Source organism: Eleutherodactylus coqui, chromosome 7 (assembly GCF_035609145.1).
Source record: "Eleutherodactylus coqui strain aEleCoq1 chromosome 7, aEleCoq1.hap1, whole genome shotgun sequence".
NCBI classification, from domain to species: domain Eukaryota; kingdom Metazoa; phylum Chordata; class Amphibia; order Anura; family Eleutherodactylidae; genus Eleutherodactylus; species Eleutherodactylus coqui.
This window is the reverse complement of record NC_089843.1, coordinates 157,109,310-157,136,392: the sequence shown is the minus strand read 5'-3', so window position 1 is coordinate 157,136,392 and position 27,083 is coordinate 157,109,310. Positions and strand designations below refer to the sequence as shown.

At 43.1% G+C, this 27,083-nt stretch overlaps 1 protein-coding gene across 2 annotated transcripts in view; it reads left to right on the top strand.

Moving 5' to 3' along the window:
- LOC136573611 (bifunctional heparan sulfate N-deacetylase/N-sulfotransferase 4-like) overlaps positions 1-27,083 on the top strand; it is a 387,126-nt gene that overhangs the window by 152,440 nt on the left and 207,603 nt on the right. For both annotated transcript variants that reach the window (XM_066574883.1, XM_066574884.1), the window contains exon 4: positions 12,667-12,852. In XM_066574883.1, coding sequence (XP_066430980.1) covers positions 12,667-12,852 — 186 coding nt within the window. The remainder of the gene's footprint in view (positions 1-12,666; positions 12,853-27,083) is intronic.

Genomic DNA, 27,083 nt, shown 5'->3' with positions numbered 1-27,083 from the left:
GATTTCCTCAGGAGCTACTATTTAAAGTTAGTCCTGTTCTACCTAGGCTCCTCACAACCCAAAGTTTGTACCTATCTAGAGGTCAGTAAGGGGATTCCAGGGCTAACTACTGCCTCTTTCTACACTTTCTGCAAATCTGTTCCAATGCTGGGGGTCTAATGCTTCTGTTTCCTGATACCCCGCCTGTACTAACAATTTAGTACATCCTTTTCCTACTGCGTCCTTGCAGTCTTCCATATCTTATCCTCTTTAGTAGCAATATTGGCCATGGCTGGTGGCTTATGTACACCAAGAGGCTTATTGTTTTTATACGTTCATACACATAAAACAATCCCCTGGCCACTGGGATATACAGCGAAAACACAGAGGGCCCTTTCCAGACTCAGTGCCCTGTTATTCGCAGGGACTTCCTTATGGCCTTGCTGATATGATAGTTCTGTTACTGGGACACAGAGATTTATATTTGGGCCCTAGAGGTCAGGTTTCACGGTTCAGTTCAGCGTATCTCAATCATTTACTCATACGCAAATAATCACGCCATAAGGACAAAACAGAAACATACTGTGGTTCATTTTGGTTTTTACTTCCCCTATTCTTCCAGCCTCCACCCTTCTTCCCTTTGCCTCTACTACTTCTCTTATACTTATAAGAGGCTTACCAGGGGTTCCTAAACTTATTGTTTTTCCCTTTTATTTTGGCTTCCTCGGTTTTAGACCGTGCAATTCAGAGGTCAGTTAAAGCGTTAAATAGTTTGTCACTATATTTTGACTTTTCCCATATTTTACAGGCTAATCATAGGATGAAACAAAACCAGAAACAAAAACCCACTATCTTGCAAATCTGTTATCACCCAGACAGCATACTCAGCCCATAGGTTCTTATGGACTTGAGGTATCACAAGGTAGCATGCACACCTACCCTCAGACCTGAAGAAAGATCAACCAAGAAGCACAGATCAGGTTTGCAAGATGTCTTACCGTACAGTGCTATTTTTCAGTCTGTGGTTCTGGTTGCTCTCCTCCATGGTCCGAAAATCAGGGTAAAATGGTCGTCCTTTTTTCGTCCCGAGCCCAACGTTGGGTGCCAAGTTTATTAGGGCAATTCAATGGTTTGCTGCATATGCTGTCGAGCACCAAATCAAAGGGGTACTGACCAGCCAGGAGGATGCAGACACACACAGACACAATGCTATATGCAAAGCATTCTACTTTATTTACCCTGCTAACGGATTCTTATAGTATTTTGAAAAGTGAGTGGCTTTATGCCAAAGACAATTAATATGCATACATAGCAGTTTCTTAATACATAGAATTTTCTTATCAGTCTTCTTCTTTGGAAATATTGGTCCTTGAGATACTTCCTGACCATCTCGTTAGTAAGTTTTGGAAAGAAACATCTTAAGATGTTTGGCCAATTAGGCCAATTTGGGCCCAACTAATATCTCCAGCTGCATACTCAAGGTGATATCTAGCATATATCTAGGTGAAAGTTGAAAATCTTTAGACACATAAATGTACAAATATATATTTGTAGCTAAGTCTTATAATACATAAGCAAGAGAAACATCATGGAGTCTTTTAAGCCTAAAGCCTTCACATTGGCTATAATGGGTCCGTTTGCTGTCCATTGAAAACACGGAGAGCACAAAGACATGAATTACAACTGTGAATATAACCTTTGGAATGAGTTGTGGATGTTAATCGTGGTAGACTAGACACACAAACAGACAGTGACCTTAGTGCAACATCTGTCACACTAAATGGCAATTTCAGTAAAAACATCCATTTGTGAATTGGGTGTTGCATATTGTGCTACGCTCTACTCATATATGGGAAAACAAAACTATTCATATTGTATTGCATATATGCATTGTTAATGTGTTCCATATAAGAATAAATATTAAGTTATTTTTTCTTGTAATCTAATAATGCAACTCGGGTATAATGTAACGACAAAATATTAAACCTTCTTTTTGTGTTTTGTATTTGCTTGGGACATTATCTCAAGTTATTACTTTACAGAGGCAGTAAGGTCCCCAGTTACTTAATCAAGCTCACTTTTAGGACCCCAAAATATAAATTCATAAAAATTAACTTTTAATAAATATTGCTTAAAAACCTTATGGACACATGTGTCCATAAGGTTTTTAAGCAATATTTATTAAAAGTTAATTTTTATGAATTTATATTTTTGGGTCCTAAAAGTGAGCTTTATCTCAAGTTATCCAGTATGTTGCTGTGGAACTTTGACCTTTATTAGACAACAATTCTAATATTAAAATTTAGTATTGATTTGCTAGTTATACCTAGTATACCTCATTATTAAAAATCACAGTAGCTGAAATTATTTATATGTAAAAAACTAACAGCTAAATATTTTTTAAGATGTTTATGGCTTCTACTAATTGAAATGAGACTAGAAATTTCTGTGCAGTATTATTTTGCAGCAAAAGGATCCAACTTTTTTTAGATCATATTTTTATTTGTGTTTAAAGCAAATACAAAATAAATAATAGTGCAGTTACAATATTCAGAATCCAGCTTTTTAAATCATGTTGAATATATCCTTTAGGCCGCCTGCAGACGGCCGGGTCGGATCCGGCAGCGGGAATTCTCTCCGCGGGACCCGACCCGAGCGCCTGCAGAGAGCAGCGTGTACTCACCCGCGGCCCGCAGCCCCGGATCTTTCATGTGCTGGCTGCCGGGCAGCCGGCGCATGCGCAGACCGGAGCCAGCAGCCGGTGAGGGACGTTGCCCCGCACAGAAATAGAACATGCTGCTGTTTGCCGCGTGAGATTTCGCGCGGACAAACCGCAGCCGTCTGCCTGGGATTGCGCTTGCTAACGCAATCCTATGGCAGCTTCCAAGGGCGGAAATTCTGTGGGAAATTCTGCCGCGGAATTTCCGCCCATCTGCAGGCGGCTTTACACATTTAGGTGTCCTCCTTTTTTGCTTATTACTAGTCATGTTAAAAATGCAAGAAGTTGTAAGTCTGCATTCAACTGGTGAGAAAATCACACAAGATTTGTGCATTGTGTTACGCACAAACTTTGCACAAATATGAACCCCATTCTTTTGAATAGGTTCTTTCATATTAGCGATGTTTACCTGCAAGGCACTGTGATGTGATTCTATGCAGGAAACAGGTCGCAACATGTCCTATCTTTCTGCAATATCACTTATTGTTATCAACTGGGCCTGCAGCAGCGTCGGCCCTATTGAAAGCAATAGGAGAGCTCTGTGATCCTTTGCCGCAGCTTTCACAGCTGCGGAGAGGATTTCCTTTATCCCTGCAGTGATGCGAGCCTGTTTTAACATGAAAATGCCTTGCATCCATGGGGTTTTCACATGGTGGCAAGTGTGATATCGGGCCGTAAATGACGGCCCAATATCGCACTTGCCAGTGTGAGGGAGCCTTTAGGGTATTGGTATTAAAAACAGTATCTAAACCTACAGTAGTTTATGACTTTACTGAACAACAAATCAAAGAGTAAATCCATTCTTGAATGGCAGAATGAATTTACTTTGACTGTCGCTTGAAAAGCTGCAGTGCCTGAAATCCTCTTATCTGTCTGGAAAAGTAGCCATCAGTATTTCCTCTATTTAAAAATATGAATGGGAATAAACACTGGACCCCTCCATATTTGTCATACATGTCTCTCTGAGGGCGCCCACCCACTGGCGATTTTTTTTTCTTTGCGTTTTGCGTTTTTTCTCAAGAGCAATTAGAATTGAATGTACTCCTGTCCACTGGCGTTTTTTTTTGCGTTGCGTTGCGTTTTTTAACATAGGAACTGTCAGTTGCATATGTGTCCTTATTTTTCTCCTAATGCACCCATGAATGTCAATGGAAATTAATGGAAAAGCCGCGAAAACGCCGCGAAAACGCGGCAAAAAACGCGGCGAAAACGCTGCGTTTTTCACGGACGAAAATCGCAAACGCCAGTGGGTGGGCGCCCTTATGTGGATGCACTGTGCAAAACTGTCATGTCTATTTTCTGTATGTGTGTTGCACAGCTGCAGCGTCTGAAGTGTTAACTCTCTTAAAATCATTGCCTGTGAGCTTTGCTGCATGTTGAATGTATCTATCTTCTCCTGTCATGTGGTACAAGTGAGGAGATAAATGTGAGTGGTAGAGAGCGGGAAGGAGGTTGATGATCTTCCATCCCACCATGCTGTTGGAGTACCCACAGTGATGCAAGGAAGCACCTTTAGCTTCCCTGCATCGAAAATGGAGAAGAAGGAGAAGCTCCCTAGTAGGAGCTGAGGATCTTCCCTCTTCCCCGATCTGCTGGAGAAACCGCAAGGGCGCAGAGGGGCATCTCTGGTTTCTTTTTATCTAGTATGGAGGACACTGATAGAACGCTTAACCATATGTGAAGCACATAGGAGCGAGTGAGCCTAAATGTTTCATCCCCAAAAGTCCCATTAAAAGAGAGACATTGTAAGTAACTACCTCTTCTAGTGACTATATGTTTTCCTACGACAAGATCAGTGCAGAAGTCTACTAAACCTCTGGAAATAATCTAAAGTCTGTTTATAATTCCTATGCAGCCATCTGAAGTCTGGATCCCCGTATAGTGGTACACCTTTAACTGACACCCACGTTGTTACCATGCGGCGGTTGCTGATCCCCCGGTGCGGTGGTGTGTGGGGTCCCATGGTCGGGGCGCGTCCATCCAGCTTGTTGTCCAGCTGCCGGGGGCGCAGGTGCCTAGCCAACATGGGCGGCGTGGTGCTGGTGGCACATGGCACCATACGTGCGCACCTGTGAGTGCAGCTGTCGTGCACAAGCTCCCTTTTATTATGTTTTGTTGGGAGTTGGCTGTCTCCCTCTCTCCACCCCTGGGCAGAGGCTTTTGTTTAACCCCCTAATGACGCGGCCTTTTTTCTTTTTCCATTTTCCTTTTTTCCTCCCCCCTTTAAAAAAAAATCGTAACTCTTTTTTTATCCATCTACATCACTGTATGAGGGCTTGTTTTTTGCGGGATGAGTTGTGTTTTTCAGTGGGGCTATTTAAAGTACCATATAATGTACTGAAAAACTTTTAAAAAATTCTAAGTGGAGTAAAATGAAAAAAAAAACGACATATCGCCATTTTTAGTGCGTCTTGTTTCTACGTCGCACAAACGGCAACAATAACGACATGATGACTTTATTCTATGGGTCGGTACAATTACTACGATACCAAACTTGTATAGTTTATTTTTTTTTTCAAAGACATTACATTTTTTTCAATTATGTTCTGCCGTCATTTTGTGCGCGCAATAACTTTTTTATTTTTCTGTCGACGTAGTTGAGCAAGGTCTCATTTTTTGCGTAATGTCCTGTAGTTTCTTACAATACCAATTTGGAATACATACGACTTTTTGATCGCTTTTTATTGTGGTTTTTCTGGGAGACAGGGTAACTGAAAAAGTGCATTCCTGGTGTTCTTTATTTTTTTTTTCGGACTACGTTCAGCATGCGGGAAAAATAATGCACAACTTTGATAGTTTGGACTTTTACGGACACGGTGATACCAAATACATATTTTTAATTTATTATTTAGATTTTTTAATAATAGATATGGCAAAAGGGGGGTGATTTAAACTTTTACAACTTTTTTTTTTCAATTAAAAAAACTTTATTGATTATTTTTTTTTACATTAGTTTGAAGTCCCCCTGGGGGACTTTAAGATGCGATGCTTTGATCGCTCCTGCAGTATGACGTAATGCTATAGCATTACATCATACTGCTTTTTGACAGGCAGCCTATCAAGCCCCCCCACGGGGATCGCTTTATAGGCAGTCTGTTAAGGCAGCCCTGGGGCCTTTCATTAGGCCCCCGGCTGCCATGACACCCACACAGCTCCCCCGATCTCACCGCGGGGGGGGCGTGCGGGACTCCCGAACATCGTTCGGGGGATTTAAATGCCGTTGTCAGAATTGACAGCGGCATTTAAATGGTTAATAGCCGCGATCGGCCGCGCGGGCACTCGCGGCTATTGCCCGCAGGTGTCAGCTGTTATAAACAGCTGACGCCCGCACTGTATGAAGAGAGGTAGCCACGCAACCTCTCTTCATACATGCCCCGCGGCTTCATGACGTACCGGTACATCATTGGTCGTTAAGGGGTTAAAGGTTGGGCAGAGACTGACAATCACTGCCAGTTATTGGTTTCCCTCAGTGTGCTAGCTAGTCTGCCTCTGTTGGTCTTCTGCTTCTGTCATCTTGTCTGCTATACATTGCTACTATCAGCCAGGTTTTTCCATCTACCTCAGTTCTGCTTAGTATTGCTTGAGTTGGTTATTTACTAGAGATGAGTGAGCATACTCGCTAAGGCAAACTACTTGAGCGAGTAGTGCCTTATGCGAGTACTTAGCCGCTCGTCTCTAAAGATTCGGGTGCCAGCGGAGGGCAGGGAGCGGCAGGGGAGAGTGGGGAGGAAAGGGGGGAAGATCTCTCTCTCACTCTCTCCCCCCCCGCTCCCACCTGCTCACTCCCGCAACTCACTGCTTTCCCTTGCCGGCCCCCAAATCTTTAGAGACGAGCAGGCAGGTACTCGGGAACTTGGAGGTATTTTTGATGTGCCAGACCGTGCGGGGTTGGCGGTATCCCATCTCATGTCTCTACGTCAGGGGCAGTAGTGGGTAGAGGACTATTGCTCTAAATTTAGACTGTACGCAGATGAAACCTCTTAAAATGATAGTGATGTTGAAGATATTTTTTTGTTGGGTCTTTCTGACGCGATCAAGGATCTACTAATGTCTCATCCCTCTCCCGTGACGCTCAATGATGCGATGGAATTGGCGGTCAAAGCTGACAGGAGGCTGAGATCTAGAACAGTAGAACCTCGCTTTCCTTCTCGTCAGCATTCCACCCGCAAACTTATGGTCAGACTGAGTGGAAAAACCAGGATTTAGTGCAATATTTATGATTGTTTGCTAGCGAAAAGGCTCATCAATGGGCAGAATTCCTGCCGTTAGGAAAGTTTGCGCTAAACAACCATACTTGTTCTTCCACTTGGGTATCTCCATTCCTTTGCGTATATGGGCAGCATCCACGCTTCCTTACAGCTATTTCTGCGCTGTCTGCCTGTCCTGCAGCTGATGTCGCCACAGATGCGCTGCAGTGGTATGGAAAGAAGTACAGAAGAACCTGGAAGCAATGGGGGCTCATATGCAGTTGCATAGTAGGAGGAGTCTGTCAGTATCTGAACCTTACAGGATGGGACAGAAAGTATGTTTGTCTTCTAGAAATCTCAAGTTAAAGGTTCCGTCTTTGAAACTGGTGCCGTGTTGAGTGGGTCCCTTTGTCATCACACGTGTAGTAAATCTGCTTGCTTATGAACTCGATTTGTCAGCTACATGGAGGGTTCATAGGGTTTTTCATAAGTCATTATTGAAACCTTTCGTCCCTTCGGTGACAAAAGTTGGCGTCATTAACAGGACTTATATGTTGCAAGTTGGTTGCATGACCTAGCCTACTACAAAACTTTGCGAAAAAATTCAGTTTGGCAAGAAGTTGAACCTCAGGTGGTTTGTTTCCTGCGAACCAGAAGTTCATAAATTCATAAAAACCTCTAAAACAAGTACTGAACACTATCTAAGAGTGTGAAGTTGGACCCTCTGCAATGGATGAAGCTCAGAATTGGAAAACTCCCATTTTGCCTTTGGTTAGATTTGAACCTAGCACTCCACCACATGATTCTTCCTTCTCTGTTGAAGGAGAAAAACAAAAAACATAGAAGAACATACAAACTCCATACAAAGGTTATCCTTGGTAACATTTGAAACTATGACTCTGGAGCAGCAAGACAAGACTGCTAGCCGCTATGCTGCTACTGCTGCTGCTTCTTATTTCTTCCTCCTCCAGCTTCTTCTTTCTTCCTATTCTGGTTTAGGAGAAGAAGAACAAGAAGAACCAGAAACACAGAGAAAACATACAAGCTCCATAGAGATGTTGTCTTTGATCAGTTTTAAACCCGGGACCCCAGCGCTGCAAGGTAACAGTGCTAAATACTGAGACACCAAGCTTCTTTTTCTCCTTCCTCCTACTGCTTCTCACTCCAGGCGAGGAGGAATCAAAAAAGGAGAAGATGAAGGAGACAGAGGAAGATGATAAGGAGAGGAAGATGTTCTTCTCCTTTTTTATTTTTTCTTCTTCAGAGGAAAAAGAAGCAGGTGAAAGAAAGAGGAGGAGGAAGAATGAAGATGAAGAAGCATGTTGGCTAAGCAGTTAGCACTGTTGCCTTGCAGTGCTGGGGTCCTAGGTTCAAATCTGACCTTGGACAATATCTACATGGAGTACAAATCTGACCAAAAACAATATCTGCAAGGAGTTTTCCAATTCCATGAGGATGTTGTCTTTGGTCAAATTAGGACCTAACATTGCAAGGTAACAGCACTAACCACTGAGCTACATCCATTGAAGAGGGTTTGCCACCACAAGTGTTCAATACTTGTTTTAGGGGTTTTAAAGAAGTTTTGGTTTAGTTCAAACTAATTAGACATGAACAGAACTTTTTGACGAAATTCGGCAAACCAGCTGAACTGAACGTTTGAAAAGTGCACTGTTCTCAGTTGTCAAGCAATCAAATTATCCGAGTCCTCATCACTAATGTTAAAAAGAAAATGCCCCCTAAAGATCTTAGTACCTAGTTCAGTGGTGGCGAACCTATGGTACGCGTGCCAGAGGCGGCACTCAGAGCATTCCCAGCTGGCACTCGCCGCCGTCGGCCGCTCACCACATTAGTAAATACCGGCAGGGGTGCCGCAGCTCCCCTGCTGGTATTAACTCAGCAGTGCTGCTAGAGGCGCTGATCCCGGCGCACACTGTGATGTCCTTGTGCAGCCGGGATCCTCCCACCCCCCCCTCTGACGTTTCCTACTTGGTGTCGCGAGAGCAGGGAAGGAGGTGTCCGGCAGCACGTCACAGTGTGCTCCTAGGATCAGTGGCAGCAACAGCGCCAAGCAGAGGAGGTTTGGGGGGTGTGGGGAATTTGGGTCTCAGTGGGGGGGTGCTTTTACTACAGGGGCCACTGTGGGGTGTCGCTATTACTGCTCGAGGCCACTGTGAGATGTCACTAATACTACTGGCTACTGTGGGATGTCACTATTACTACTAGGGACGCTGTGAAGTGTCACTATTACTACTGGGGACCACTCTGGGGTGTCACTATTACTGCTGGGGCCGCTGTGGGATGTCACTATTACTACTGGGGGCTGCTGTGGGATGTCACTATTACTACTGGGCTGATGTGGGATGTCACTATTACTACTGGGGTCACTGTGGGATGTCACTATTACTACTGCGGGGCCACTGTGTGGTGTCACTATTACTACTGTGGGGCCACTGTGGGATGTCACCATTACAACTGGGGCCACGGTGTGGTGTCACTATTACTACTGCGGGGCCACTGTGGGATGTCACCATTACGACTAGGGCCACGGTGCGGTGTCACTATTACCGCTGGGGCCGCTGTGCGGGGTCACTATAACCACTAAAGCTGCTCTGGGGGGGGGGGGTGTCACCCTTACTGCTGGGCCCGCTCTGGGAGGGAGGGGGCAATATCACTGCTGGGATATGTTTACACGAGGTGGAAATGCTGCAGAACGTCCTCAGCAGAAATTTCCGTGGCAAATTCCACAGCATTTCTGCATCAAAAAGGTCTATTTTGAAACAGCCTTGTCCTTTTAAGAACGACAGAGGTAAAAATCATCTGTCGTGATAAGCCCCGCCCCCTGACATGTTGGCACTTTACAATAAATAAGTGGGTTTTGAGTTGCAGTTTGGACACTCGGTCTCTAAAAGGTTCGCCATCACTGACCTAGTTGCTCCATATTTATAAGTAAGAATGAATCTTTAGTAGTAATAATTTTTTTCATTTCCATGTATTAGAATTTTTTTTGGACTTAAACTACTTTACCCCTTTCTCTCCCAGGAATATTAGGACAATTTTCGTAGTTTTAACATACAACAATAAAATCTGAATTATGTATTAAATTAATCACATTATACCACCATACCCATGTACATCTGACATCTAGCACAGTATGAAAATTTTAGCTAGTACTTTATATTCACAGGCACGTCCATGCAACTTTGCATCAGGGCTCAGTCACACGGGCGCATCGGCACCCGTACACCGGCGCCGATGCGCCCGTGTGACTGACAGTTAGAAGATGGCCGTACCTGAAGACGGACGTCTCTCTCCAGCTCTGATGAAAGAACACATGACCGGCAATGAAGCCGGCCACATGTTCTTCCTCCCAGCGCTGCAGAGAGACGTCCGTCTTCAGGTACGGCCGTCTGCTGGCTGCAGTCACATGGGCGCCGATGCGCCCGTGTGACTGAGCCCTCAGGGTGTAACATTTGGTAAAACAGTGCATAAAATTTTATGTTTATGGCTATACGTGTGAGCCAAGCCAATCGCTTGATGTGAAACACCTCCTAAAAATAAAAGTTCAAGATGTGCAGAGTTAATACTAATTTTTGCAAATGTCAAGATGAACTTATCTTCACAAAATCAACAACTGACCAAACATCTCCATGATTCAGATCATAGTAAATGCAGTAAACATTAACATGCACACATTGTGTTTACCCTAAAAATGCACAGAGTGTTTACTGTACCACTTTGGTATAAAAAAAGCCTCCATTCCTAAATGCCACAAATTGAGACATATTCTTTTTAATGGTTAAGAGGGAGTGATAACAATGACTTTTATTATCTGCAACTGCATGTATGTTGTTGATACCATTAGAACAAGGGTGAACAATCTCACAATCTGGAGCCTGGGGACTATATAGACTCCACAATACCCTTTCATATGACCTTCAATCATCTGGACACAAATGTCTTGTCTGTGTGTTTCTTCTCCTAAGTAGTTTCCATGTAAGAGAGAGAAGAGAAGCGACACAGAACCAGGGATGATGAAGTACTAATGGTGCACTATGTAACCATATCTAGTTTCCTCATAAATCAGAAGAATAGGGTTTCTTGACCTCTGTTTTTTACTACAAAAAGAAGTATATGAGTCACAGGTAGCTATCTAAGCATGCTGCTCTCTATTGTAGCATTGGGGAATGAAAAAACAAAATTTCATGGTGCCTGGAATTTTAGACCTTATTCTTGGTGTTTGTGTGCTGCTAATTCTTAAAATCCCATCCGTTTTGTCCTAGGAGTTCTAGTTTTTGAAATATTTCTGATGCTTTTATTTATTTTTGCAATATTTATTTTCCCACCAGTATTTGCTTTAGTACATATAACTAGAGATGAGCAAGCATACTCACTAAGGCAAACTACTCGAGCGAGTAGTGCCTTATTCGAGTACCTGCCCGCTCGTCTCTAAAGATTCAGGTGCCTGCGGGGGGCGGGGAGCGGCGGGGGAGAGTGGGGAGGAACGGAGGGGAGATCTCTCCCTCTCTCCCCCTGCTCACCGCCGCAACTCACCTCTCACCCGCGCCGGCAGCTGAATCTTTAGAGACGAGCGGGCAGGTACTCGAATAAGGGACTACTCGTTCGAGTATTTTGCCTTAGTAGTTTGCCATAACACATATCACCACCACTGCGCATAAAATTTGGTTTGATGAAACATTTTGTAAAGACGCTGAGGATAAATAATATATGTTTTGGCTACAAATGGAGAAAATTTTCAGCGATGATCATGAAGAAGCTAAAAGCAGGAAAATTTAATAAACTACAAAACTCATGAAAGCCCAGCATTTCCAAGATTTAATGCATAACTTTGAGGCATGTGGGTGTACGGTTGTAAAGCATTTGCATGGGATTTATAAGGCAGCAAATTCCGGTGAACTTGTAAAGAATACGCTCACTTCTGTTTTTGAACACTGGGGTGTAACATGAGCATTACATTGCATTACCTGCATAGTCATTTTGGATGGATTTCCAGATGGTCTTGGTGATGTAAGTGATGAACAGGGTGAACGATGTCACCAGAACATAAGGACCTTGGAAGAAGAACAGGACTGCGGAAGATGGGACACACATATGATGGCGGACTACTTGTGAAACATCCAGCCCGAATGTCCAGAAATATCTCATGGCAGGAAATCACAAAAATGTAGTTTCATCAACATCTCAATGGGTAAACTTTTGTTTTGTTCGTGGTCTAGGCTTCTTTGGATTTATCTTTGTATATTCAGCTTTGGATTGGCAGTCATTATATGTATAATACAAATGTGTACATGTATACATTTATATGGACATATGTCATATCTTGATAAGCAGATCTGATGGAGAAAAACTAATATCATTTTCAGAACCTATGACCCTAAAATACCCTGAAAATGTTCTAACATCTCAGTCACCAAAAATTGTGTTCCGCAGTGTAGTCTATGGGTATCATCAAATGCTAGACTGTTACCACAACACCCATAAATAGCTATAAAAAGTGCCACATACATGCAAGAATAACCACATTTTGTTCATAGGTGGGAGTCCTGGAAGTGGAAACTACACCTATCAGACATTTATAGCCTATTCCTTTGATACAGCATAAATATCTAAGGTGGTAATATCCCTTTCAATCTTATTGTGACCCTTGAGAGTGGTTCAGTATGAGAATGTGGTTCTCCGACCAGAAAATGTTGTTCACCCCTACTTTGGTTTGTATATAGAAATGCAGAAACCTAAATAAAAATGTTCTTTTTTTCTTTTTAGGAGCATGGTATTCCAACAAACATGGGTTATGCAGTGGCTCCACATCACTCAGGTGTCTATCCAGTACATGTACAGCTGTATGAAGCCTGGAAGAGAGTATGGGGCATCAGAGTGACAAGCACTGAGGAATATCCTCACCTGAAACCTGCACGGTACAGAAGGGGCTTTATACACAATGGAATAATGGTAATTCTACTTTCCTTTGTACATGATTTACAATGAAACTAATGTTAGCTAGATAGCGCCTTTAGTTTTTCACTTGTGGAATGTATGCTGTAAACACAGACCATTATTCTGTCTTTCAGTTCCAACATTTAGATGAGTAGCCTAAGTCTCTTCACTACTAAAGTCTAAAGGCCCATTTAGACACAACGATTATCACTCAAAATTCACTCAAAAGCCATCTTTTGAGCAATAATTGCTGTGTCTAATTGTGCTCATCTTTCACTGTTCAGCTGAATGCTGGTTTTCAGTTCTGCTCTGTGGAGAGCTAATTACAGCTGATAACATTGTCACAGCTGTTCTCAGCTCTTAGCTCCAGGGACAGAATAGCTGATAAGCAGGACTGCACACTGTGTCTGCTGTCCATGGTGCTGAATTCTCCACAGGGAGCCCCTGGCTGAGCAATTGAGCTAATTACAGAGCTCAGACTTCCTGCTGAGTAACAGCTCCCAGAAGCTCATTTGCATGCAAATGAAGCTAATAAAGTACTAATAGCAATTAGGGCCTGTGAGTACTTTGTGCAAAACAATTGCTGATCTTTCAATCATTTGAAAGATATCTGTGTGTGTAAATGGGCCCTAAGAAGAAATCATTTTCTAGTTTGTCATTATTGTTACTTTGAATAGTAGAACTTACAGATATAACAAGCACTAATACAACCCCAGTGTGCTACCCTATTAACATATAGTAGTGCACAATGTGGTATTTTAGGATTTGCAAAGCATGGCTATTCTAATACAAAGTATAGTACACTGTGGGACCTCCCTCAATAAAGCAGAGCAGTGAGCTGTTGCAAAGAGCAGCTCCAACTCTGGGGGACTCAGATCAACCATATATAATCCATTTATCTAAATAAGCACCATGTAATGTCACATTTCTTCTTGAGCAGTCACCACACGTATCTCCGGTGACCAGTATCGCCACCTCTATAATGATGATTTTAACACACCAAAGAAACTATGTTAGTCACTGAACAGAAATATACTTGATATTTCATTCAAATGTACACGAATCTTATTGAATACAGGTAGAAATGGTGGCCCTGCAATCTGATTAATTTGTCTTTAGGTTGTGTGCTCACGTAGTGGATTTTGTGCAATATGGCTAATTACTGCATGGAAAAACCACACATGCTTTACCATGTATTGTCACGGTTTTGCAATGAGGTTATTAGCCTACAGTTTTTACAAGTAAAACCATTTTTTAACATGCTCCATGTCTAAAAACAACCACAATAACCATATCACAAAACTATGGGATTGAAGAAAATGATTAGGAGGGCGCTCCAGCCGGAAACCAATACACAATAAGAAGGGTAGGTGAACCGGTAAATGTATGTGACAAGTGAGGACTGCAATAGCCTCACTATCACCTCCAAATCCAAGCGAGCCTGTAGTAATTTATATATACTCCAGTATATATATAAATGGGTGGTGGGGATCCGTTGCGCCAATCAGGGGGGCTAGGTCCGGAGAGCTGCTGATGATGGTGGGTGCTATTGGCAAATAGTACCCACTGTAGATAAGCGAGAAAGGTTGCACATGAGTGCAAAAAAGTACATCAGCGCTGCTTACAGGGGTCTGTAATAGCACAAAAAATCCACCAAGTAGTGATAACAAAAAAGAGGATTCTTTATTAGGACGCACAGGTCCTTCAGTGCAACGCGTTTAGTCTAACAAGACTTTATCAAGCACACAAAAAACATAGATACTATGTTTTTTGTGTGCTTGATAAAGTCTTGTTAGACTAAACGCGTTGCACTGAAGGACCTGTGCGTCCTAATAAAGAATCCTCTTTTTTGTTATCACTACTTGGTGGATTCTTTGTGCTATTACAGACCCCTGTAAGCAGCGCTGATGTACTTTTTTGCACTCATGTGCAACCTTTCTCACAAAACTATGGGAATTAGAGGTAAAATAGGCACTACTTCTATGTGTGAACCAGGGATATATCTAGAGTCCTTTGAGCCCAAGGGCAGAGTTTGGACCTGTTCCCCCAACTTGATACTGTCAAAATGCAATACCAACACCCGCATTTTATTAGTATGCATTAGTATTTTTGTATGTAGTTTGCTAGAGTTGTTAGGGGAGCCCAAGATGTCAGTCAGTGTGGCCCACTTCGGAGATACAGGGCAACCCGCTGTTATATCAGTGAGGGTTGATATCCTGTATGGTGGGTCACCAGCCATCTGTGGCTGGCATCTTTGGTATCGTTCACATGTGCAGGCTATCATTATATGCAGTCTCTCCTCCCCAATATGGGCTGGGTTGAGTGCGTGATTGCATATTAGCCTGCAATGAACAAGTTGCTCCTCCACACCATTGCCTGTCTGACTGCATATTTTTAGGGCTTATGGCGGTTGCGCCTACCCTACGGCGATTGTGCCTGCCTTATGGCGATCATACCTATGGCAACTGTGTCTTCTTTGCAGATTATCAGGTAGTGCATTTTTGGCTTTTTCAGTGAATAATGTCTTTGTTGTTTTCCTCACCTCTGTGATTTTTTGCATTCATTGGTCCTATTGTCCTTAGACATATATAGTGTATATATTTTCCAGTCTATAAAGATTTATGCCTCCCCAAAATAAATGCAAATAATGTATACTGTATATTCTGCAGAACATATAGTACAGTTTAACTGAGTGACGTATGGGTGATGTCCTCTGTGGTTGAGGTTGTTAGCTTTTACTTTTCTTCTCTATCTGGCCCAGACTTCAATGATGAGTTGTTTCAGACATGACTCGTCTCTTCAAAATTTAAGACAAAACATTTTTGGCTCTAGCTTTTTCAGCAAGTTACCGTTTGTCTCCAACTCAATACAACTAATTCATCCATAATGCCCAGACAGTAATAGTGTCCCCTTGATTAATGTGGAGCTGTTAATGAAATATTCAGGTACCCGACCCGATCTTCTAAAAATGATCGTGAATTAGAATGGCTGATTACCATTCCTATTAAAATCAATGGGAATAAAAATCAGAACTGTGTGTTCTTTTATTAATGTGGCTCAGTTGCTAGCACTTATGCATTTCAGTACTGGGCTTCTAGGTTCAAATCCCATGCAGGTCAACATCTGCATGGCTTTGAAAAACATAATAATCAACTCTGGACTAGTAGAACAGCAAGAATAGACACATAGTGAAAATAAACACTTTTCTATCTGCTGCTCTGAAAGGCAGCAGTGCTAACAACTGAGTCATCCCACCTCTGTTTTTTTACAGCAAAGGAGGAGAACAGGAAGAATAAACAAAAAGAGAATATTAAATTTCAAATGTTGCAATTGGACAGATTTGAACCTAGAATTCCAGCAAGGCAACAGTGGTAATGACTGAGCCACCATGCTTGTTCTTCCTATTCCTCCTCCTCAGGTGGAGAAGGAGAATAATAAGAAAGTTAATCAAAAGAAGGAAAGGAGTAGTAGGTTAAGAAGTATAAGCAGAAAATGAAGGAAGAGAATGAGAAGGAAAAGAAAAAATGAAGATGAATAAGAAAAAAGAGATATCCTTCTTCTTTTCCACAGAAGAAGAAGCAGGAGGAGAAATAAAGGAAAAGGAAGATGCTTAATGGCCCAGTGGCGAGAACTATTGCCTTATAGCAATGGGATTTTAGGTTCACAGCTGATTATGGAGAACATCAGCAAGGAGTATACATGTTCTCTTTCTTTTATTTATTCTTCTCCATGTTCACCTTCCAAGGAGAAAAATGAAGTGTGGTGGCTCAGTTGTTTATACTGCTGCTTTGCAGTTCTGGAAATGTAGGTTTAAGTTTGACCAAAGGCAACATCTGGAGAGCATGGCTTGGTTGCCAATGTGAAGGTCTGCCTGAGAGCAGAGTTCCTGATCCACCAGGGTACCAAATCAACTCTAAAGCTAAAATTACAGCTACACAGACCTGGCTGCCTTGCATGTCCAAGTTACCATGGAGAGAGAAGAGGTCATCAGCAAAACTGGAGAGAGGCTTATTAATTTTTACTTCTCTTAGTCCTCAGCGCAGGACTGTTGCGTCCTCCGGATGTGCAACCTCAAAAACACAAACAAAAGGCACAACTGTGCAAAAGGAAACAAAAACTAAGGGGAATTCTCTCCCTATCGTCCCCTAACCCGGGAGGGGGCCTTGCCTACTCGGCGGACAGACCACTCCGACAAGTGCGAGCCTGCACGCGTGCCTGGGCCACTGACCAGTCCCTGTCAGGGAGCCCTAGCACAAAAGAAAGGTAAAAACAGAAAACCAAACAAAGCATAAAAGAACTTAGCTAGGAGCTTCAGCCAAGGTGTGTTCCTCCGTCGCTGTCCAAAGGTAACTGAAGGATTGACCAGCACAGGAGATCATGCTGGCACTGTTTAAGTAGGAGCCAAGCTACTCAGCACCAGGTACTGACTGACGTTACTCCTGCAACTACCACACCCCTCAGCTCCAGTAGAAGCAAGGGCACACCCAAAACCTGGTCTGGCCTGCAAGCAAAGTGCAGGCCTCAGAACGGCTGCAACAGTACCTCCCCTTCTAGAAGGGGCCCCAGGATACTTAGGACCAGGACGACCAGGGTTTGATCTATGAAAATTTATTACCAGACGATCAGCATGGACATCCGCTGCAGGAACCCATGACCTCTCTTCTGGGCCATAACCGCGCCAGTGCACCAGGTACTGCAGGGAATTCCTGACTATACGGGAGTCCAGAATGCGGCTGATTACAAACTGCTCCTCCCCATCCACTAGCACAGGAGCCGGGGGTGGTGAGTCATTCCTAGAATCGATGAATCTTTTGAGCAGAGATTTATGGAACACATTGTTAATTTTCATCGTGCTGGGAATTTCTAACTGGAAGGACACCACGTTAATCTTCTCAATTATTTTAAACGGACCGATAAATCGCGGGCCCAGTTTAGCGGATGGTTGTTTGAGTTTTATATTTCTGGTAGACAACCACACCAAGTCTCCAACACAGAATCCCGCCCCCTCAGAGCGGTGACTGTCTGCAACTCGCTTGCTGCGCTGAACGGATTGCTGTAAATTTTTCTGGACCTCCGCCCACCCGGGCTCCATATCGGAACAAAACTCATTTGCTCCTGGTACCTCTGAAATCCTCTATGAAAGGGGGCCAAAACATGGGTGAAATCCGTAATTACAAAAGAAAGGTGAAGTCCCCGTAGCCTCCAGTGGTCTATTGTTTAGAGCAAGCTCGGCTGGCGGTAAGAACTTCGACCAGTCCTCCTGATTTTCTGAGGCATAACAACGTAAATACTGCTCCAGGTTCTGATTACACCTCTCAGTTTGCCAATTGGTCTCAGGATAGTATGCCGAGGAAAACGAAAGCTGGACACCCAAACGAGAGCAGACTATTCGCCAAAAGCTAGACACAAATTGTACGCCGCGATCGGAGACTATATTCTCTGGCAAACCATGTAGTCTAACGATGTGGCAAATGAACAAACTCGCCAATGTCTTGGCATTAGGTAAACCGGGGAGTGCCACAAAATGGCACATTTTACTAAACCGGTCCACTACCACCCACACAACAGTGTTACTGTTGGAAGGTGGTAAATCCGTAATGAAGTCCATGGACAAATGCGTCCATGGTCTCTTAGGAATAGGCAGCGGCAATAACATACCGGCTGGCCGACTGCGGGATGACTTGGTTCTGGCACACACCTCACATGACGAAACAAAACTGAACGTATCCCGTAGTAATGACGGCCACCAATAGGTTCTCGAGAGTAACTTACGGGTACTATTAATCCCCGGATGCCCGGCCAACACCGAACTGTGAATCTCGGCCAACACCTGTAACCTTAGATGAACAGGAACAAAAAGCTTCCCAGCCGGAAGCTTTGACGGGGCCAAATTTTGTGCTTTACGGACTTGCTCCTCTAACTCTAATGACACTGCCGACACCACCACTCCTTCAGACAGGATAGGGGCAGGAGGTTCCTCAGAAACTACTGGAAGAAAACTTCTGGAAAGAGCATCGGCCTTCACATTCTTCTAGCCTGGACGATATGTAACAAAAAAATTGAAACGGGAAAAGAAAAGCGACCAGCGTGCCTGTCTGGAATTAAGTCTCTTTGCAGATTTCAGATATATGAGATTTTTGTGATCCGTAAAAACCGTAACTTTATGTCGCGCCCCCTCTAGAAAATGGCGCCACTTCTCGAATGCCCATTTAATTGCCAGCGATTCCCTGTCCCCAATGTCATAATTTCGCTCCGAAGACGAAAATTTACGGGAGAAGAATGCACACGGGCGGAGATCTTGCAATGTCTCCGTTCCCTGAGATAGAACTGCTCCAACCCCCACCTCTGAAGCATCGACCTCAACAATAAAGGGCCTGGAAGTATCTGGCTGCACCAGAACCGGAGCAGTAGCAAAACACCTCTACAATTTCTGAAATGATTGCATAGCTTCCGTCGAGCATTTAGTAGGAAAGCACCCCTTCTTAGTCATACCAGTGAGAGGTATAACTATCACCAAAAAATTCCTAATGAATCTACGGTAATAGTTGGCGAACCCCAAGAACCTTTGCAAGGCTTTCACAATATCTGGTAGGACCCAAGCCTGTACAGCTCGGACCTTCTCAGGATCCATCATTAACCCTTCGTGGGTAATTATATGCCCCAAAAATGTGGTCTCTTGTACAGCAAACACACACTTTTCTCTTTTGGCGAACAAACAATTCTCACGCAAAGCTTGGAGGACCTGGCGAACATGAGAAACATGGGACTCAAAATCCGCAGAAAAGATCAAAATATCATCCAAGTATACTAGTACAAATCTGCCCACAAATAGAGAGAGAACCTCATTGATCAAGGACTGGAATACAGCAGGGGCATTAGTGAGACCAAAAGGCATCACCAGACTCTCAAAATGCCCGTCTGGGTTATTAAACGCAGTCTTCCACTCATCTCCTCCTTAATCCGGATTAAATTATATGCCCCGCGCAAGTCTAGTTTGGAAAACCAAATGGAGCCATTCAACTGCGAAAACAGATCCGGAATAAGGGGGAGAGGGTATGGATTGCGTTTCATGATTTTGTTCAATTCCCTAAAGTCAACACAGGAACGTAACCCGCCATCTTTTTTCTTTACAAAAAAGAAACCCGCTGCTAGTGGGAATTAGATGGTCGTATATGATTCCCTCTCAAGCTGTCCTGGATATAATCTTTGAGCACCTGTCTCTCAGGGGCCGATATGTTAAACATGCGACTCTTGGGGAACTTGCAGTCCGGGAGAAGTTCAATGGCACAAACCCCCTTTCTGTGCGGTGGTAATTTGTCTGCCCCCTCTTGGGAAAACACATCAGAGAAGTCAGCGATAAATTCAGGCAACTCCTCTGCCTGAATGGAGGCTATATCAGCAAAAATGCAACTGGACAGACAACCAGGGCTCCATTTAACAATGTCCCCCTTTTCCCAGTCCACTACTGGGTTGTGTAAACGCAGCCAGGGCAACCCCAAAACTACTTGCGTAGGGAGGGATTCCATGACATATAGTGTTATATATTCTGTGTGGAACAGCCCAATCCTTAAATGGACATTAGGTACACAAAAACTCAGATTTCTCTGAGATAGTGGAGCAGCATCAATGGCGGACACAGGGATGGGAACATTCAAAGCACTCATCTCTAAGCCTAAACGTTTGACAGTCTCCTGTTGTATTACATTAATACTAGCTCCACAATCCAAAAAGACTCGTATGGAACTGTCAACACTGCCATAACGAATTTCAGCGGGAAGTACCAGCCCGGAAGAGGATACCCAAGCAATCTGATGGCCTACAGGGACCTTCCCTCTAACTTCCAGGCCATCTAGTTTTTCCCACTGAGCATTACGACGTGGGCAAAACTGAGCCATATGACCTGTACGATTACAAACAAAGCATCGGCCATTAAACTGTATCGTCCTTCTCCTCCTAACCCTGCCAGCTAGAGACCCCAGCTGCATGGGCTCTTCCATACCTGTAGGTAGGAGGCTGGGATCCAAAGACAGTTCCTGATGCCTCTCCCTGATCCGTCTCCCAACTTTAATAGCCATAGACATGCCCTCATCTAGACTGCGAGGTACTGGATGTCCTACCAGTACGTCCTTGATCTCATTGGACAGACCATAATGGAACTGGCTCTTTAAAGCAGGGTCATTCCACTGAGTTTCTGCTGCCCAACGTCGAAACTTAGCACAATAATCTTCAACAGTGGAATCTCTCTGTCGCAAACGTCTGATATTTCCCTCAGCCACCGCTATCTTATCGGGGTCGTCATAAATAAGACCCAAAGCAGCAAAAAAGTTATCCACTGAGGTCAGAGCCTCAGATGCGGGGGGTAATGAAAACGCCCATGCCTGTGGCGCCCCCTGCAGTCTGGACATTACAATGCCCACCCTCTGGGCGTCATCCCCCGAAGAGCTAGGACGAAGTCTAAAATAGAGCTTACAGGCCTCTCAAAAGGATCCAAATTTCTGCCTATCACCAAAAAAACGGGCAGGTAGCTCAATTTTTGGTTCCTTGCTGGGAACCTGCAGCGCAAGCTGTCGCTGTTTAATCTCAGCGACCTCAGCAACCAGCGTGCCGAGCTGGTGCGACAGAACCTCAAGGGGATTCATGTTAACTGCACAGAATCTCCCTGAGTAGGTAAGGGCTGGTCAATCTGTTGCGTCCTCCGGACGTGCAACCTCAAAAACACAAACAAAAGGCACAACTGTGCAAAAGGAAACAAAAACTAAGGGGAATTCTCTCCCTATCGTCCCCTAACCCAGGAGGGGGCCTTGCCTACTCGGCGGACAGACCACTCCGACAAGTGTGAGCCCGCACGCGTGCCTCGGCCACTGACCAGTCCCTGTCAGGGAGCCCTAGCACAAAAGAAAGGTAAAAACAGAAAACCAAACAAAGCATAAAAGAACTTAGCTAGGAGCTTCAGCCAAGGTGTGTTCCTCCGTTGCTGTCCAAAGGTAACTGAAGGATTGACCAGCACAGGAGATCATGCTGGCACTGTTTAAGTAGGAGCCAAGCTACTCAGCACCAGGTGCTGACTGACGTTACACCTGCAACTACCACATCCCTCAGCTCCAGGAGAAGCAAGGGCACACCCAAAACCTGGTCTGGCCTGCAGGCAAAGTGCAGGCCTTAGAACGGATGCAACAAGGACCTAGATGGCATGGACAGAAGCTCGCGGGGAAGCTCCCCTATATCTGAATCTGCATGAATTTTGAGGGACTCAGGTGAAGAAACAGCTCTGATCCATCGATTAGCAACTAAGCAATGCAAATTCAAAGTAAAGCCTTGTGAAAGTTAGGTGGGAGATTCCACAACAACACAGTCATCAGTATTGTCTTCCAAACTACATGACAGCTAAAGCCTATTTTTCCTCAGGCTATTCCAGCTAGTCATAGACTCCAAAGATGGGCAACCTAGTGCAGGAGTGAGTGACCAAATGCTTCTTAAAGCTATATCACCCGCCATGAACTGACATCTTTGACGACATTCCTGTCAATGATACATCAGCTTCTGATATCTTCATGAAGGCCATATTGAAAGTGCTGCAAATTTCTCTACACTCTAATTTTGCTCAACTTATTCAACCCCTCAATTCAGCTATTGCTGAGTCAGGGAACAGAATTACTCATGTGAAGACTAAAATGGCAAAATTTGCACTGTCCCGTAGATGCACGTCATACCTTGGAATTGGAACTTGAGCGACTTCAAAATAAAGTGGAGACTTGAAAGACAGGTCACGCCACAATGTTATATTCTGAGGGATTCCAGAAATAGTATCTGCCTCCAAGTTAATGCATTACCTGCAAAAACCTTGTGAAAATGCTATTACCGAAGTATGCCTTACAAGATTTTATAATAGACAGGGTGCACAGACTTAACCGTCCCAAACATTTGACAGAACATGCACCCAGAGACGTTTTGGTACATATTCATTTCTTACATGTTAAAGAAAAGCTACTGGAAGGGGCCAGAAAAATGGGCCCACCGCCTGTGCCATATCACGTTCTCTATCTATTTACAGCCACTCTAACTTTGTTGTTAAGTCAGTTTAAGCCACCCACAATTCAACGGTGATCTCTGCGTGCCTAAGTGCTTTGCATGAGCGCTAATAACCTTAGCAGTGATGTCAGCAGTCGTTAAGATGACTGTCGTCCCATCTAAATGGGGCAATAAACAACCCACCCAACAACTGCCAGAGGAATGGCAGGCCGTAATGTTTCACAAACAAGTCTATTATTAACTGACCAGCTTCCCTGTTGGAGTGATACAATGGACTTTTATCCCCACAAGTGATGTTCATCTCCTGAAGACCTGTTAAATCTTCTTTCTCGTTCACAAGTTTGTGAAGGACTGTTTACTGTTAATGTTGTGCTGTCCTTTTTTTTCTTTCTTCTTTTTATGTATACCAGGTACAACTAATAGCCTGCTTGGCATGGGAAAATGTCTCAAATGAAGACAACTCTGTAAACTCTTACTGCAAAAGAATTAACATAAATATGCATCTTTTATTTACTGTCCAATATGGTGATTAAGGTAGTATCACTAAATGTTAAAGGGCTTAGGAATTCCCAAAAACATGCTTTTACGTAGGAAAAATTAAAAATGTTACGCCCGGATATTTTTTTATGCACAAGAGACACATTTAGTATCAAAGGATGCCTTTTATGTGAAACACCCTAGTTACCCTACAATATTTTAGTCTCATTTCACATCTAAATCGAGAGGAGTTTTAATTGCAATGTAAAATTCTATAGCATTTCAGCTTATTCAGGAGAAAATAGATATGCAAGGCAGATTCATCATATTAGTTTGTTCTATAAATAATGTAGTATAAATTAGCTTCAATTTATACCTCTCCCCCAGTCCAAAAAAAAAGCAAAGGCGTTTTGCTCATAAAATTCTACACATTCTTTTGAAATGCAAAAACGGTTAATTACCATCTCCAACTTACTCAGTCCTGACCACTTCTTAAGCAATATATGGTGAATGGTGGAATCTTTCGATGTTTGAGTTTTCAGAGGGACTACACTTTTCACTCAAATGTCCCTCAGTTACTACTTGAGGATTGTCATGTTTATAGTAGAGAGAAACCTACTATTGTTTTACCAAGGGTCAACAATTGAGTCAACAATCACTGGGTCTGACCATACTGCAAATCTCCTAGCGGAACAATCTAAGCAAACACCAGCATATAAGTAATTATTTTTTTGTTGTCGCAGGAGGGACGCAAGAATAATTTGGAGACTTTAAATACTTCACTCTTAATGCATTCCCTGATGTTAACCCTCACGTCTTATGAAATGCCCACACATCCTATAAAAGGTGGCTCATTTATCAGAGTAGGCAATTATGTTAAAAGAAGGCCTAAAATTCTAAGCAAGCTAGTTGATAAAGTTAAAGTACTCGAAACACAAAGCAAACAGAAGCAGACAACCCAACAGATGGAAGAGCTTTTTCAATGTAGACATAAGCCGCAAAGCCACTTTAAAATTATGAGAGAAAATTTAAAAAGATCAAAGCCCAATAGTATGTGCAAATTATGAAACTCGGAGGGGAGTCCTAGATTCCCCAATTACAGTAGCGGAAGTGCTTAAGCATATCAATTCTTTACTGGTAAATCACCAGGCCCGAATAGTCTTACAAATGTTTTTTTATAAAACCTTTTGAGATACCTTATCCCTCACATATGCGCAAAGCCTTTTAGCTAGCAGTTATAGAAGGTTCCTTTCCTAAAAAACACAACAAACGTAAGGCCTCAGTCAGATGCGCGTTTTTATGTGCGCATGTTACTTGCGTTTGCGATCCGCATCTATATAGAACCAATGCTTTTCAATGGCAGCGGTCACATGTCTGATTTTTATATGCGCATAAAATTTGCACCTACAAAAGATGGAACATATGGGTGACAATGGGCATGGTCACGCATTTTTTTTTTTTACGTGCGCAGTCTGACTGAGCCCTTAATATTCACTCTTCCTAAACCTGGGAAGCAACCAGATGCTCCCCAGACTTTCAGCCCATATCATTATTAAACACTGATATTCAAAATATATGCAAAAATATTAGCTTCCAGGCTAGCACCTTTTTTAGCATTCTTGATTGGAGAAAACAAAGTAGGATTTGCGAAAGGTCAACAGGCATCTGATAACATCTGAAGGGTCGTAAATCTCTCACAATATATTGAATCTGCAAAAACTCCCACAGTTTTTCTTGCTCTGGACGTAGAATAGACATTTGATTGTATAAATTGGTTGTAAATTTTTGTAGCCTTAGATAAATTGGGATTTGGTGGCTCTTTTCTCAAAGCTATATTCGTGTTGTATTTAAATCTTTTAGCCAGATTATTTACAAATGGGGCCTTATCAAATGAATTCAATAGTACAAATGGCACCAGGCAAGAATGCCCAATGTCCCCGCTGATATTTAAATTGTCCTTGGAACTATTGGCACAGGCCATTAGAAAAAATACTAATTAAAGGAATATAAATCAAAGATCGGTCTCACTTAATATTGTTATAAGTCGATGATATTATTTTGATATTAACAGATCCTATGTTTTCTCTGGAGACCGCAGTGGAGATAATAAAGTAATTTGGACAGATTTCCTATCACAAAATATGCACAAAAATCCCAAATCTTTCCTGTGAATATATCTAATGACGTACTACACTACCTATATAACATATACACTCTTTCGACTGGCAAAGCGAGGTTATAAAATACCTAGGCATAACCATAACCGCTTTTCACAGCACACTTTAACCCTTTGCAATCCACTGTCTGACCTCTGAAGCCATTATGATTTAAAGGGGTTGTCCCGCTAAAGCAAGTGGGTCTATACACTTCTGTATGGCCATATTAATGCACTTTGTAATGTACATTGTGCATTAATTATGAGCCATACAGAAGTTATCAGAAGTTATTCACTTACCTGCTCCATTGCTAGCGTCCTCGTCTCCATGGTGCCGTCTAATTTTCAGCGTCTAATCGCCGGATTAGACGCGCTTGCGCAGTCCGGTCTTCTTCTTTTCTGAATGGGGCCGCTCGTGCCGGAGAGCGGCTCCTTGTAGCTCCGCCCCATCACGTGCCGATTCCAGCCAATCAGGAGGCTGGAATCGGCAATGGACCACACAGAAGCCCTGCGGTCCACCGAGGGAGAAGATCCTGGCGGCCATCTTCACCAGGTAAGTAAGAAGTCACCGGAGCGCGGGGATTCAGGTAAGCACTGTGCGGTTTTCCTGTTTAACCCCTGCATCGGGTTTGTCTCGCGCCGAATGGGGGGGCTATTGAAAAAAAAAAAAAAACGTTTCGGCGCGGGACAACCCCTTTAAGGCTGTACAGCTCCGATGTTGGAAGACGTCCCTCGGGGTTCTCTTATTGTATATTGCCAGCCTCTCTGCTGTCGGAGCCTATCCAATGTGTCACCTCATGCAGTACTGGCTTTAGCCAGCATATAGCGCCGTTGTATAACGGCAGAAAAAAAGTAAGCCCCCTAGGAAAACCAGGAAAAAAATTGGATTGGAAAGGGTTAACAACATAATTTTGAACCTATGATAAAAGGGCTGCAGGAAGAATCCCCAAACTATCAAAAAACTATTTGAGATATCATGGATGGGTAGAATAGCCACTTTTAGAATGCTTCTACTGCCAAAATTACTGTATCTATTGTATACTCTCCCTATTGAACTACTATGACATATTTTAAAAGACATAACCAAAATTTTATCTCAATTTGTTTGGGTGCTACATAAACCCTATGTGACTAGCATGATACTTTCTAAGGATAGGGGGTGAAAGGCCTTATAGAGCAACATTTAGCATCTCATATTTATTTGTAATTCCTTTGATGCATTTCTTTTTACCACCCTATCTCTACCCACTGGCCCAAGTACAAATATCTATAAAGGCATGGAAAAAATGTCATGATTTTGCAAAACCCATAGAGTTCCCTTCTGAAAGAATATCTTTCTTTAGACTTGCTTCAATATGCTATTCCATATTATTCCTCTATATCAAGGTGGAAGTCGCTAGGCATCTCTACTCTTGCACACTTATGGCTGGAGGAATCTCTTGTTCCATTTGAGCAGCTAAGAACTCCATATCATTTGACTCCAGGGAACCATTACAAATATTTACAAATACAAAATTTCTTACAGACACTCATACTTCCAATATTCTGAGGCGACTTCAACATATTTAAAATATTTTCTAAAGGA